The sequence below is a fragment of the Centroberyx gerrardi genome, chromosome 18, assembly GCF_048128805.1.
Source record: "Centroberyx gerrardi isolate f3 chromosome 18, fCenGer3.hap1.cur.20231027, whole genome shotgun sequence".
NCBI lineage: Eukaryota > Metazoa > Chordata > Actinopteri > Beryciformes > Berycidae > Centroberyx > Centroberyx gerrardi.
Window position 1 is genome coordinate 26,789,460 of NC_136014.1, and position 16,503 is coordinate 26,805,962.

At 41.0% G+C, this 16,503-nt stretch overlaps 1 protein-coding gene across 1 annotated transcript; it reads left to right on the forward strand.

The window, feature by feature from the left end:
• The first annotated feature begins 2,741 nt into the window (after positions 1-2,741).
• Positions 2,742-8,640, forward strand: LOC139911070 (bifunctional protein GlmU-like). Its single transcript, XM_071898564.2, has 3 exons — positions 2,742-2,925; positions 6,840-7,028; positions 8,321-8,640. Exons 1-3 carry the CDS (start codon positions 2,923-2,925, stop codon positions 8,576-8,578), a joined length of 450 nt encoding a protein of 149 aa, XP_071754665.1. The 5' UTR covers positions 2,742-2,922; the 3' UTR covers positions 8,579-8,640.
• Positions 8,641-16,503: the final 7,863 nt, after the last annotated feature.

Consider the following 16,503-nt stretch of genomic DNA (forward strand, 5'->3'; position numbering starts at 1 on the left):
TTTGTTTTCTAGTTTGTTTTTGTATTTGTAGTAACTGGGAAAACTGTTTCTGCATACTATGATTACAACTACCAACAGGTTTTATACACTACTACAAAGGTGTGATCTCTCTCTCTCTCTCTCTCTCTCTCTTAACATCACTTTCATCTTTTTCCTTCATCATTAAGGTTAAGACTTGACCTAATCTGTTTTCAAGGACTGGTTGGAAGTCAGTTTGTAGTGTAGAGGAAGGTGATGTGAGGAGGTGAATCTGCTATACCTTTTTTATTTTGTGATGATATTCACTATCTTCAAATTTGACCATTTTCATGCCCAAAAAAATCCTTAAAAAGTACTCAGCGTTTCATCCAAAACTTTCTTCTTGTCAGGATGGAAAAGCTCTGAAACAGGATTTAGATCATCATGGGACACTGAAACTCTCTAACTTAGGTTAGAAAAACACTGAGGTTTGTTGTTTTAGTTCTCCCAAACTGGTGAATGATCAATACTAAATACACCAAGCTCAATTAACCAGCTCATTGAAATACAATTCATTTGTTATAGAAAAGTAAACAGTGAAATTCCCACAAACTGCTCTAGTATAAACTCTAAAAAAGTGAAACAGAAATACTATTACTGCGAGGTCAGAGGTCAGAGGTCAGAGGGTCTGGAGCTGGTGGGGTGAGGGTTTGAACCCAGGTCCTGCTCCCTCCTGACACCCTGCTGCCAACCAGCAGCTACAACACAGAAGACTATTATAACATACAGTATATAGGCCAATATAACAGCTCATTACATAACAGCTGGTGTGTAACTTGTATTGTGGGTTTGTATTGTATTTTATATTGTAATATCTGCTTGTTGCTTTCTTGGCCAGAGCTCCTTCACAACAGAGATGGACGTCTCAGTGGGACTCACCTGGTTGAATAAAGGAGAAATAAAATAAAATAAATAAAATGAAGGGCCGCCCATCAACATCCAGTAACATTACTGGACTCCTGGCAGACAAACTGTCATGTCATTACAGCACATGGACAGTGAAAACCACAGAACTCGGTGAAAACACATTACCAGTTACATGCAAATGTGTAAAATAAACACAGATTCAGTCGGTAAAATAAAAGCTGAACAAAACTCCAGTTAGAGAGAGATTTGAACGACAACCCAGCAACCAATCAGTACAGCAGCTGCTTTCATTAATTAGCTGGAAACCTGCAGACACTCAGCAGATCACCGCTGTGCAGAAATGTTGGAAGCAGCATGTGATGTCAGTGATGAAACTCCAGCTCCAGTGCTTTCAATATTTAAACCACAGCGCCATCTAGAGTGAAAAAGACTTCTTTACAGAGTTATTGGATCCATAAAGATCTCAAGACTCTCAACCTTTTTCAAATCAAGGACCCTAATTTAGTCCACATTAGAGCCACGGACCCCCATTTGATGAGATTTTGTCTCTCAGACCCAAATCTGAGAATATTTTTATTGTCAGATATGATTTTGTCCAGAATCCCATGACTGTCTGTATTGCAGGTAGAGAGATAACAGAGAAACTATGATCAGAACAGTCATTCTTCTACATTCTCTAACTTCTTGTAAATTAAATAATGCTGAGGTTTAACAATTCATCAGTTTGCTGGGGACCCCCTGAACCCCTTCAAGGACCCCTGGTGGTCCCCGGACCCCACGTTGAGAACCACTGCATTAAGCCACATGGGAGTTAAAGAAAAGGTTTTGATCCACAGCAGAAGCTCAGCAGCTCCAGTTTTTACAAACTTTTAATCTACGTAGATCAGAATTAAACAGTTAAATTAAACGGGAGTTTCTAATCTCCTTTTTGCAATCCAGGATGATCAGGATCAGACTGGTTTTGTGGATTGCGAGTCAGTTTCTTTAATAGATTATCAGATAGGATCATTCTGACCCAGATAGCACAAGATCAATATTACAGACCCCGGTAGATGAAAAAGTGTAAAGACAGTTTGTATGTTACTTTTATTCACTTATCTGCACAAGTTCACAATGCAGAACAACTGAAAGACAAAATTCAAAGTCTCATCGGATGCAAAAATAATTCAAAACAAAACTTCCCATTCCTCTGCAAACTGTTTTCATTCAATACATTTTAAGGATCCTTTAAAAAATAAAGTTTTTCAGCAGGGTTGGGTGGGTCACTTTAAAAATGTTTTCTATTACAGTTACTGGTTACCTCATCAAAACTGTCATCAGTAATGCAATCAAAGGGATTACCTAAACTCTGTAATGTATTCTGATTACTTTCAATAACTTTCAGATTACTTGCGGTTATTTATTTGAGGTATAAAGGTACAGATGAGGAAAAAGTGAAGAAATAATGTAATGTTCAGGTAATTCATTTCAGGTTTGCATACAAACATATTTTCTTCTGTGCTACATTTTTATAAAGACACAGATCAGCTGACACTTAAAATGGCTTCTGAGTTTCTCTTTTCACTTTAAACGTTTTCCCCAGAAGTAATCCTTTAATTTTTCACAAGCATCTGCAATCAGAATCTATAATTTCTTTAGGTAACACAACAGAATACAGTTAAATTTTTTATGTATCTAGAATATGTGACGCTGTTATAAGTAATCCATCACAACCCCAGGCTGCAGTTGGATGTACAGCTCTGATCCTCCAGCAGGTGGCAGCAGAAGACCAGGAGAACCGGCTCCACCCAGACCATGATCCAGACTCTGAGCTGCTGGAAACGCCTACAGGAAGTGATCGGTTTGAAAGTATTGACGGTCTGCTGAGCGTGTGTGTTTCCACTGAGAGAAACCTTCTTCCAGTCTAAACCTGCTAATTACTGAACTGTCAGCAAGTCTGCTAATGTTCCTGTATGTTTAAGTGAAGTTTAGTTTAGTCCACAGTGTTAAAGCAGCTGCTGTCTGTCAGCTGTGACCCTGAAACTAAACTGCTGCACCATGGTGAGTTTCACTTTACTGTATTATGTGTAAAAAAGTCTATTCTAACCTCTGACAAAGTTTGAATCCATACAGCTGAACAGATAAAGCCATTCAGAAAAACGCCGGTGCATGAGAGAAGTCCATTGCTTTAAATGCACTCAGGTTTTATGATTTATTTTAACTTTTACAGACCTGAGACACTTTAAAATCTGCATATTCTCAGTTGAACCATTGCACAGATCTATATAAAAAGGTGTCACACACTTAGATCAACTTTTGGCAACTTGTGGCTCTTCATTTCTCTTTATATTCAATAGTAATATGATCAATAACAGTTTAATCAATAAACCTCAAACCTTCAGGGTTTATCTGGGTGAATCCTGCGTTTAGGAAGGAGCAAACACCAGAGGAAATGATAAAGAGTCCAACCGTTACATTAAATATAATATAATATAATAATATAATATAATATAATATAGCATAATAAGCCTCATATTGTCTGAAACTGCAAAGCTCATCTGTGTCAAATTGCTCTCGTGTCACATGAACTACATTACCCATAATCCCACACAAGAGGAGATGGAATGCAACTAAATGGCATAAAGGAATAAATTACACCACTTTCAATGTGATTTGATGTTTTCCATTAATAGAAATATGGTGTAACTGAGGTTCAGTCTCTTATCCGGGTTTCAGTGGAGAGTTTCAGTGTCTAAATGTTTCAGAGGCTTTTCCACCCTGATGAGAAGAAAACTCAAATTACATGAAAATGGTCAAATTTAGAAATATTGATCTCAGCACAAAAAGAAAAAGGTTTAGCAGTTTTACCTTCCTCTGCCAAAAACTACAAACAATCCACGAAAAACAGCGGTACTCTATTGGAAAAAAAATTAGGTAAAGTCTTAACTTCAAAGATGAAAGAAAAGGGTGGAAGTGATGTTAAGAGAGAGAGAGAGATTATTGTTTTCTTTGCTTGTTGTTTGGTTTGTTTTCTTCTTTTATTTGTTTCCAGATGAGAGGTTTTTTTATGAGCCGCTTTGGGCTGCGAAGCATAAAGGAAAGGAATAAATGCCAATAAGTGATATTTGTTTGGTTATATTCTTCTCCAACATTGATTTTCATTGATTTTGAGGAAGACATTGGCTGAGCGCTATACTGATCAAGAAAACTAATACTAATCGTTATATTTGTATATCCAAAAGCTACCAAAGTTCTGTAAAATAAAACGAACAAAGCAGTCATGTTAAATGTTTCTGCTGACATCACATTTCCCTGTTGATTTTGGGCAGATCCTGGCCTGAGTGTGGAAGGCACATATTGATCACTAATAGACCTAATAAACATGAACAGCTTCTTGACGTGTGTGTGATATTTCTCATGCCAGGTTATATGCTCTAAAGCCGCTCTGCTCCAGGCTTCTCTCTACTGAAACCGTCACAGTTTAATGATGTGGTTTAAATAAGAGAAGATATGAACTGCAGCTCCTGACTGGATGAGGCTGAATTTCACCCTAAAAAACAACAAGCTGTCCAGTGATTTCATCTTGTTTCCAGACCTATCAGCTTATTTCATGATATTTTTAGCCAAATTATCTCACTGCACTGGCAGATAATGTTGCTGGTTTCAATAAATGTCACTTGATTCATGCCAATATGACTTCTTTCAAGAAATCATCATAAAACAATGAAGAAAATCTGGAAACAAGAAACTTTCTCCAAGACAATTTCACTTTTACCAAGAAAATGTCCTGAAACAAGTTGCATTCTCCTGGGAAAAAAAAGTCTCATTTGTTGAAAGCGGTAAAATGATCTGCCAGTGCTGTGAGATAAAAAGGAAATCCTAAAATAAGCTTGATAAGTCTGAATACAAGATAAAATAAATTAACAAGTCTGTCAGTTTTTGCAGTGTGAAAAGTATTTAATATTCAGTATTTCAGATCTGTGTGGATTTTGTAGTCAAATTCATTTAATAAATGCAATTTTAACTAAACTACATTTAATTGTAAAACATCCTGAGGAACATGAGTCTCAGAGTGGATCTGAAAAACAAACTGAATAATATGAGACCTTTAAATTATCATGGCTAATTATGGCGATTAATACTAATGAAGAGGATTATGATTAGAGTACACACACCGCCTCATTACCATGGACCAGCAGAGTTTATAAATGTTGCTGCTGCTTTAACAGCGCTCTGACAGCTTCACACACACACACACACACACACACACACACACACACACACTCACACGCAGGGTGAGGGGTCAGGCTGCTATTTAGTTAAGCATAGTGATCTTGTTAAGGATCTGAATGGACCTTACCCCCAACACACACACACACACACACACACGCACACACATACAGAAAAATACAATATAAACAAGAATATTGCAAATGTGGGGGATTTAAACATAACGCAACCAACAATTTCAACACTAGAATGTGAAGTTTAAGAATGAAAATGAAAAATATTATTGTTATGAGGGGTAAATAAAGAATTTGTAAAAAATAATAATAATAATAATAATAATAATAATAATAAAACAAATACATGAATTAATGAATCAATGAAATTGTAAAAATAAAATATATGAATAAACAATAAATTAAGTGTAGAAATATAATATATGAACAAAAATGAAATTGTAAAAATAAAATATAGCCTGTGAATAAAATAAATTGTGACAATAAAATGAATTAAAATGAAATTGTAAAAATAAAATGTATGTAGGCTACACATGTATGTAGTAGTAGCAGTAGTAGAAATCTTTATTGTCCCCAGTGGGGCCATTTGGTTCACATCAAGCAGTTACAATACATCAACAAACATTAACTAAACATAACCACATATTACAAAAACACAGACAATATCACACAACATCAATTTATACCAACAAATAAAAACTGTAGGCCTGCATCCTACCCCCAGTGTGCATAAGTAGCCTACACATTCAATCTGCAGATCGCCTCGGGGATAAAAGAGCGCCGAAATCTGTTACCGCACCTTCAGGGAGCCTGAACCTCCGCCCCGAGGGAGCAGGGAGACTCTGAGAAGAGAGGCTGCAGGGCTCCTGAAGAATATCGTAACTCTCTTCTGATAGATATAACTAAGGTCATTGAGGTCAGTGTCAGTGATTTTAGAGCACAACTTCACAATTCCTCTTAACAAAATTTTCATAAGAGACTTAAGAGACCTTTATTTACGATTGCCGTCACATTAGTTAGGCACAACGCATAAATCATCATCTAAATTTGGCCCCAGATATTAATACTGTTTTACCTCCTCTACCTGCTCACCATTAATACGGGCAGGTGATAGGGGGGCAGCAACAAAAATCAACGGCCATCTCTTTTGTCTTAGACACACTGAGTTTAAGAAACGATTTGTTACACCAGCGTGCAAACTCACTAACAACTGGGCCATGGCAGGTCTCACCATCCTTTAGAAGGCTCACTATAACAGAATCATCTGCAAATTTAATAACATATCTGGACTCCTGGTGGCTCACACAGTCACTGGTGTACAACACAAATAGCAGGGGTGAGAGGACACACCCCTGTGGGGAACCAGTAGAAGATTTAAGAGCACCAGAGAGGGCCTCTGAGAACGGTCAGTTAAAAAGCCACAAGCCAGCAAACAATATTAAAATCCAACGCAAAATTACATATGAGCCTTTGTGCAAGAATATGGGGCTGAATACAGTTAAAAGCAGAAGAGAAGTCAATAAAAAGCAACCTAGCATGGGTCTTAGTGTCTTCCAGGTGTTTTAAAACTAAGTTAAGGAGGGTAATGGTGGCATCCTCTACCCCCCTCTTAGCTCTGTAAGCAAACTGTAAGCAAATTGTAAGGGATGGAGTATGTATGTATGTATGTATGCATGTGTAATATGTAAAAATAAAATGAATTAAAAAGAAAATTCAAACATCTGTTCCCAGGCGTCCTCAGCAGGCTCGTCCCTGCAGGTGCACGCGCTGCGGCTCGGTCCGGGTCGCGAGCTGCTCGGCTCGCTGCAGGCGCTGGTGGAGGAGAGGCGACTCCGCGCGCCCTTCATCATCACCTGTGTGGGCAGCGTTACCAAGGCAACGCTGCGGCTGGCAAACGCCACGGCGACGAATACAAATGAGGTACTTGGCAGCAGCGTCGCCTCTGATGTGGCTGCAGGTGTAGAGGTTGTTACTGTTGTTGTTGTTGTAAAATGAATGGGAGATGATTGCTTGTAAGTCATTAGGGATCGGGGTAGGTAGGGTGTTTAAAAACGATTAGAGGACATCCCCAGGGAGGGGCGGGGTTAAGCTGCGTTCATGTTCTGCGGTACAGCAACTTGACTTGGATGTTTACGTGTTCGGACTCGTTTGAAGCAGTCGACGCACCGCGATTGAAGTTCTCTGTGGACTTTGGTTTCTCCTGGTAATTATCGTCACCCTGTTCACACTTTAACTCACAGTCACTTAGTGATCAAACACCTGAGCTCATGTCTTACAGCAGACCAAGCATTGCAGTGTGAACCACAAACTAAACAAAATCCAGCAAGTGGTTCTGTCTTGTAGTGGCATTTTAAGAGTAATGATCACAAAATGACTTGGTGATGGAAATCCTTCATTTTCTTCATTTTCTTCTTGTATTTGAAATGAATCTATCATTCCCTATTTCCTTGTTGGTGACATCAGGAATTCAGGAAGTTTGAGAAATCCAGACTCCATCACCAAACCCCGAGTTCCCAAGTAGAATTTATCACCTGAAGCTGCAGGGTTAAAGTTTGGTGATTTTGTTCCTATATATAATGAGTCTCTTCCTCCTGTAGCTGTTGGACCCACAGACAGTACTGTCTGTAGCTCTTGGACCCACAGACAGTATTGTCTGTAGTTGTTGGACCCACAGACAGTATTGTCTCCAGTCAGCTGTCAGTTGAAGCAGCGAGCTCCGCTGCCTCTTGCTGCAACGAGTCCAAACTGTTTGTCTTGAATATCTCAAAAAAAGCCGTTTGTGTCTCCACAGGAAAGTCGAGAGGAAACATGACTCAGTTCCTCCGTTACGCAACTTTCACTAATCAGGAAATCACACAACTTTTTTTCTCTGCCGCAGCACAGAGCGCTGTGGGGTGAAAGGCGGTAGAGTTTGGTAGAAGACGATCCGCTGAGAGAAATACGTTGGTCACTCTCCATATCCACTTTTACACATGAAAATCAGGATTTATCAAAGTTTTCGTACGTCTGAATTATTTGTAGGTGTGTATTGAAACTCCAATGCACGGTGAGTTTTTGTTGCAAAAGTACAAGCTGGAAAGTGAGTTTGTTGAATCAGTGGTAGGCTATCGATCAACAACCCTATCAACTCCCACAGATATATTATAGTTTGTGCTGCAGGGCAGTAAAAACCTGAATCACTGCCCCTTTAACTCGTGAACTCTTTCTGTCAGGTGATCCAGCTGAACGGGCGGTTTGAGATCGTCTCTCTGGTCGGGACGCTGAACCCGGACGCCCACCTGCACATCTGCCTGGCGGACGGGGAGGGCCGGACGGTGGGGGGGCACGTGCTGGGCGGCCTGGAGGTGTTCACCACGGCGGAGGTGGTGGTGGGCGAGGCCGCCGGGCTGCAGTTCACCAGAGAGACGGACGATCGGACCGGCTTCCCGGAGCTGGTGGTGCAGCCGAGGGACCGATCGGGTTCATGCTGACTGACTGTACCGTACTCATCGTTAAAGACTGTGTGTTTTGTTGATTAAAGTCATGGTACGTTGATGGTTATGATCATTGTAGATGTTTGTTTTTCCTTTACTAATTCAGATATGACTGTCCGTAAAGGACAAGTTCATCTACATATAATTAGTCTCTTCATCCCTGTAGTTCTTGGACCCACAGACAATATTGGCTCCAGATTCAGCTGTCAGTTGAAAGAGCAAGCTCTGCTGCCTCCAAACTGTTTGTCAAAATATCTCCAAAAAAGCCAGCCTGTCTTTCCACCAACAGCCAATTCGGGAGCCAATATTGTCTGCTCTTCCAATTCTACAGGTATGTAAGAGACAAATTATATATAGCCGAACTTATCCTTTAAACTACGGTGGACGCTTATGTTGAAACCTGCAGCCTGTTGCAGCAGCTGAACGTGCGTTTGATCGTAGGTAAGGATGTAAATGTTACGCTGAGACTAGCTAGTTTAACACTAAAGCTGTCTGTTTAGTTGCACAATGGAGACTGAAGGTCCATCTGAACTAGTAGAGTGTAAAGGGAAGAGTAATCCAAACTTAATATTAGCTAACTTACACAACAGCGAGAGAAATAGAGGATAAACCTAAAGCTCATTTAACATCGCCACACATCAACAAACAGGCAGGTTATCTCGTATCTTTGTTTCAGCTCAGCTTTTAGTCACATTTGTGCACATAGTGAGAAAATACCAAACCTATACTATGTGCTACATGCATATTAATGAATCTGGTCCAGACGCTTTTCCCCTCTGCTCCTCTTTCAAAATAAAAGCTCTCTGTAGAGCAGCTGGAATGCAAGGGTTCATTAGCATTAATGGATCCAGAAACACAAGTCTTCCCTTTATTATAGCTGATTGTTTGTTCATACACTTTTGTCTAAGAAATGTGAGCTATAAATACATGTTGTTATTATTATTAAAGGGACAGGAATGCCTTCTCACTCCCATGTAATTAAAGTAATATTGCACTTAGTTTTAACATGGGGTTTATTCGGCACTTGACTGCCATGAAGACCAGAATATAAACTATTCACTCACTACTCAAATCAGATGCAGCTGTAGCATTTGAATGAGGTCACAAAAATATCCTGTTACATTTAAGAAGTTTGTGAGCAGATTCAACAACAGATCCTGCTTTTAAGACAATAACGCAGTAATTGGTCGGTCGTCATTTTGCATTTCTATTCTTGGTTTACACTAAAATTAGTATTTAAAAAATAAAAGTAGATCCAGTCTCCCAAACAGGAACCATCTCTCCTAAATGGTATCCCTCCGCTATGTTCTCTTCTATCAATAAAAATGCTATTTGGCAAAATTATGTTGTAAAACGTCGGACCAAAAGTCAGTTGAAAATCACAGTAGTGGAATCTATTGTTGAATATCTTCACGAACGTGTTTCACATCAGTTTTCAGTCTGTTTTCGAGGCCTCAAGGCCATGAGAAGTAAAACTCTGAACGCTACAAACCCGTCCAGCTGCATCTGATCTTGGTGAGTAGTTTATATTCTGGTTTTCATGGCGGTCAAGTGCCGAATAACGCCCATGTTAAAACTAAGTGGAATATTGCTTTAAATCAATATTCAACAAACTATTCTCACAATTCCTCTGTTGATGAGAGCTGACGGCCACTAAATAAAACCCCATTGAGCTGCTTTTCTTGCAATACTCCTATTACACTAGTGATCAAGGCACTGGGGCAGATATACAGACCGTCACGTGCTGCAAAGGTCACAGGTTCAATCCCCACAAAAGCCTTGTGTCCTGTCAAACTGAACCGCTACCTGCTTCTTCACTGTGAATTGCTTCAGATAGGAGCGTCGGCTAAATGCCTAAAATGTGACTGTAGCTCTGAATATCTTCAGGCAATACAGTTTACACCGTCCCACACACACACACACACACACACACACACACACACACACACAAACACACAGCTGCCCTGAGCCTGGCAGCCAATAGGAGCGGCTCTGGGGGGGTCGCGGCTTTGCTCTAATAGATGTTTAACTAAGCCGCGGCCTTTCAGAGCCTCTGACCCCCCCCGGTTGCGGGGAGACAATGCGAGAACTCCCCGAAGGATTAGCCGTGACCGAGCCAAGGTCACGGCCGCCGCGGGGAAGAAAGGAAGCCTTCCTCCGCTGCGTGTCGGGGGGGTCGGAGGGAGGGGAGAGGGGAGTGGTAACAGCCTTTTGATGGAGTCGAGTTCACATAGATGGAGCTTAATTGGACCGCCGGCCGACCGTCGCAACAGAAATACCCAGTCCGGAAGGTTTTTATCCTCTGCAGCTCCTGGAAAAGTCCTGAGATGTCTGAAGTCAGGTTATCTACAAGTAATAATCCTTCACATTTTAATTTGAATTTCTGTTTTCCAACTCTCTATCACTGATTGCTCTAACCCAACAGTGATCCAACCTATATCCAGTTCATAAATCTTCTCCACTGTTCTAAACAGCCGGTGTCTGGTCGCTCTTTCCTGGGAAAAATCCTCTGCCGCACAGGAAGTGATGCGTTTTACATTTCCGGTTTGTTTAGAATCAACAGAAGAAGAAGAACTGGGTAGTTAGCATGAGCAGTGATAGCCACCATGGCTGAACAGACAGAGAAAAGAGAAACTCAAACTGCAGCAACAGGAAATCCAAGCTCCGCCCACACTGTTTGATTGACAGGTGATCTGTGGGAAGTGCAGTGCAGAAACACCACAGTGAGGCTGAGGGACAAAGATGGAGACTGAATTTTAAAAAAAAACATGGATCTTGCAGATTACCACTTTAAAACTCATTGAGTACAGCTGAGTATATAGTAAGCCTAAATTCACTTTAGGCCTTTAAATCGTTGCATGCATTCTGATAGATCTACAGTTGTCTTCAAATTCACGCGCATTTGCAAAAAAAACTGGCATTAAAAAAGCTCTTAAAAAGTCTTCAATGTACTTGATGGAACTTGCAGACAGCCTGTTTCATCCCCTCTCCCCCTCCTTCTGAGTCTTAAATCAGGATTTCAAGACTCACTGCAAGATAAAATGACTTTTAGATGGTGATTTCCTGCAGAGTGCGGCGGCTCGGCTCTGCTGGGTCTCATGATTGCGACGGGAACAGCAGTGAGACTCTCAGCACTGAACTGAGAGCCGCGGGTCCCGAGCGGTCACCGGGGAGCAGGATGCTTTTTGACATCAATTTCAAGTAATTGATCTTGTTCACACGCCGGCCAATTCTGAACACTTGGGGTGGGAAACTCTACAGCCCGGCTCTGGTCTGATGTAGCCTACGATGTGCATGTTGGTACAAACATTTAACAGATTCCCCACTGAAAAGCATATTAGAAACAAATGGATCTCGAGAATCTGGAAGGATTATATAGGTTCACATTTTAATATTCGGCCCATTATCGCTAGTCTTGGTAGCTAGCTAACTTCCCTGCTAAATTCAAGCAGATGTTGTTGTTGTTCCTGAGATTGTTAGCTAATTATGATAATAATTAAATAGCTGAAGTCCTTACTTATGTGTTGAAGTAACGCTAGTTTTATATTTGCCAGTCTTCCGAGTAGAGTTTTACCCACACCAAGCGTTCAAAATGGCCGCCATGTGAATAAGGCCAATAAATGAATGAGTGAATTCTGGCCTTGGAGAGGAAAAGAAACCCAAATATTACAACTGATTCTCTGTAGAAGGGATAATGTTGAAAACAAAAACGGACAAGAGAAAGTCAGCGATTGCTCTGCTTGTCTTTAAAGAAGAGGATGATGAATCCATTCTGAAACAGAGATGAAACTGAAAGAGTGATGCTTACTTACCGTCAGTGTATTTGTTTGATCGTACAGAAAAAAAAAGCGTTTCCTGAGGCGACTTAAGTGAATTTCCTCCATTTTGACTTCTGTTTTTGTCTTCTCCTCCTCAGATTTAGTGTCCAAAACCCTGGCACACAGTTTGGAAGAGAGAGACACCTGCTGTGACCAAACCACTGAAAATAAGGGACATATCCATCCAGCATCCTGTGTGATCACAACCTAATGGATGTTATTTAAAATGTACTGAAGTACTTCAGTCAAAACATAAAATGACCTTACTGTCCAGAAGGAAATAGCCTACAGTTTGTAAGGCCAGTACAGAAAACACTGTGGCCATTATGCACAGCAGCGGACAGATACAACACAGTCACAAGTTCAAGAGTTCACTCAGTGGGGAGAAAAACTATGCTCAATCTATAGCCTGGCTCTTCCTCTTCTTCTTCTTCTTTTTCTTCTTCTTCTTCTTCTTCTTCTTCTTCTTCTTCTGTCTCTCCTTGGTGCGCAGCATACAAGACGCAATCAGGTCTACAGTTTGTTTTCTTTGGTCTGAACCAGAGTGGAAAAGGTCACTTTGTTGTATTTTTTGTATTTGGTTTGTTTAGTTTCACACTGACCAATCACAAGCCAACCAGAGCTTGTAAACAAAAGTCACATGACTCACAAGTAGCTTGTTTGACAGAGTTTTGGTCATCCTGCCAACTCTGATTCCACTCCCTGTAACTTTATCTAACACGACGGACTTGTCTGTCTCTTCTTCTGTGGTGTTCATACCAGTTAAGAACACATGAAGAAATAGCTGAATATGAGCATCAGTCCAGACTTCATTTTGTTCTGCTAGGCTTTCCGTGTCCGTCTCCTTCTACCCATAATCCCTTGTGTTTTGGGGTGGTTTCCTCTAGTTGGTTGGATTAACAAACCGCACCGCAGTTAGAGGACTGAGACTCTCGTGCCGGGTTAGGGTTAGTTCTGGTGTTCTTAGCCCAGGGTTTATATTTAGCATTTTACTGTACATACAGCATGCATTGCAAGATGATTGGTGGAAATGTAAGGGTGGAGGTGTAGACAGAGGTAAATGGGCTGTAACTCTAAATGACACCAGGATTCTCCTTTAAAGAATAGCAGGTAACTTCAGTCACCTTCACAGACTGGATCCTCTAGATTTTAGTGAATACTGGACTCCAGCTAATGATTTTTAATGATTTGGAGAGGCCTGTATAACACTTTGGACTACAGCTCTTCAGTGATCGGAGGTAATTAGATTTAAAGAGGCAGCCAGGAAAGCAAACTGTGAACATTTCTCAGCCGATCATTTGCGACTCGTTGCGTGTTGTGCTGCTTCCCGGCGGACGCGGCCGCGCGTCGGCCGGGCAGCCGGCAGCCGCACATTAAAGCAGAGCTACAAAGCGTTCGGCGCCGCAGCTTTGTGCTTTTGTTTTGCTCTGTTGACACAGCATGGTGGCCGAAAGCGTTGGTGGTCTGCCCCAGTGCCCCCTGGGAGGCGGTTTTACGCATACAACTAAGCAGCTCAGTTCTCTTTTGTGACAAATTAGACGGCAAGCGCAGCGGCCCAAAGCGGATGTTCTGGATTTGAAATATAGCTTTTGATCTAAACACAAGAAGAATCCTCAATCCTCATCAGTTTTTTTTTTTTTAAATGTAGCATCTTCATCTACCGGAGGTGATTAAAGATTCGTGTCGTGCTTTCTTCCTACGCTTACATGCACTCGTTTCGGTCATTTCCACAGAGCAAATCTGAGTTCTCCTCTGTTGAAACCTCTGTGAGTAACAAGTTCAGGAGTGATGCTTGTTTTTTTTTATTAATGTTCCACAGCAGCGTCGGCGGTCGCCGCCGTGCTGCGAGACGCCAATTACATTTTACTGTGAAGCTCTTCCACAGAGAGGAGCCTGCAGCCTCACCTCCTCTGTGCTGTTTAGAGCCGGCTGAGGCTGCGTTCACACTGCAGAGCAAACACCACAATTAGGGTTTTTCCTTCACATGCGACACACAGCAACGATTCTGACCAAAAAAATTAAAGTCCGTGATATGATCGTTTTTATATCTGCAAAAAATAAACTCAAATCTAAATGCTATCAACAGAAATCCATGATTAAGAATTTTTCTCATCGTGATTTGGCATAAATCCACAAGTTGTTACATGGAACATCAATAGACCACATTTTCTCTCCATCCTGCTTAATTTCCTGCATCAAAAAATGTTTACAGATCTTCTGTAATGATGTAGATCTCTAAAGAGCTTTTAGCCGACATGTTAGCTGTAGGAGCTATTTCATTAGTTTGATTATTTCATTATTATTATTTGTTATTTTTGCATTTGTTTGTATTTTATTTTTGTACTTTTACTTTTGCTTTTGAACTGGAAAAATAAAATCAACCTAAATGTGGATCTTGCCTGGACAATGGACTTCTTAAATTGCCTGAGTACAACCCAAGTGAAATGGTGCATCAGTGGCCTTTTGTCGTAAGTTTTATTTTCAAGAAAATCCTTTTGACAAATAACCAATACATTAGCAGTGTTTAGCTCCGTTCACACTGCAGCTGAGAGTGTCGCAATTCTGATTTTGTGACTCAAATCTGACATTTTCTGATCGGTGTGAACAGCAAAAAGCTGCATGGAGTCGCTTTTTTTCACTTTCCATCTGAATCATGATCCTGAGGCATGAGACCTACATGCAACATGTATTTGAACGCTCAAATCTGAATTTGTCAGCGTTGCCATGACAATAAGTAAATCTTACATAATGCACCTGAGACATTAATCATAATTTTGGCTTGGCTGAACAGTTGTTGAAGAATTGAGTATAAACGATAAATGATTAATAAAGTAAGTAATCAATCATTCAAGAGGTCTGTGTCTTCTTTCCAAAAAGGTTTATAATACGTGCACGGAGAGAAGAAAGATGCAAGCTGGTGGCAGGGTCTTTGCTCTCTGAATAGTGAAGCAAAAAACAGGATATAAGTATGATTTTCAAAGACAAGGAGTGGATAGGGGAGGGTTGAAAGTGTAACTATTGGTACTGTGTGTGAGTTTCACATGTCCTTGACTTTCTGATAAAGACAAATAAAGATCTGGTAAACAAGTTGCATGAAGGATTCAGTACTTTTCCACTCTGCAAACAGATACACACTAAAGAAAGAATGATATATTTAATGCATATAAATGATTCAAGTTGAGTTGAGACACAACAATGGAAAGAAAGCCAGATAGCAACATGATTGGTATTTGGGGAAACGGCTCGATTCAGTCAAAACTCGGAGACTCCTACTACAACTGCAGTGTGTTGAAACAAACAAGACTGAGAGTCTAACATGCCGCAACGGTACATTTTGTGGAAGCATCTCTGCCGGGAATCAAACTCTGGTCTCCTGGTTGAGAGTCTGCAGTCTGACTCCCTGCTGCACACTTTCACCCACATGACCAAAATCGGTGAACAGAGCGACCGAGCGACACTGTGATCCACAGAGCCCACCAAGTCGTGGGGCTAAACATGGATGTGACGACATTTGTTGTTGTCACTTGGCCCACATCGGTTCTTATTGGTATCAGATATTAGTATCAAATATGGGCTACATCCTAGAATAGATATGAACATTCAAAAACAGCAGATATGAGCAGCGGTTCAGGACTGAGTATGAAGTCCTGCAGACGGTGTGAAGGGCTTCAGTTCAAAGACACTTTTCACACATGCAGCTTCACCCAGAGATCTTCCCCGAAATGTTCCAAAAAATTGATCCGGCAATTTCCCCGGGTGGAGTGCGCTCACAAGAGACTCCGGGGCGCCGTGTTCCACTCTGCCACTCGCGTGTGAGAGTGGAAAGTTTGAAAATTGGCCAACTGTCGTGCGCATTTGGGAAACACTTTCTACACCGAAGTGTTACAGATAGCAGCAGCTGATGGTGTGAACAGAGGAAAGCACCAGAGCTGCTGGAGAAGTGAACACAGAAATCTGATGCTCCATGTGTGAAAGAGGCTTTTTGACAGGAATTGATACTTTGGCTGTTGCTGAGGATTAAACCTGCGACTGTCCAATTATGAAATCGTCTCTCTAAAGGCCCCGACACACCAGGCCAATGTCGGGCCGTCGGTAAGCGTCTGT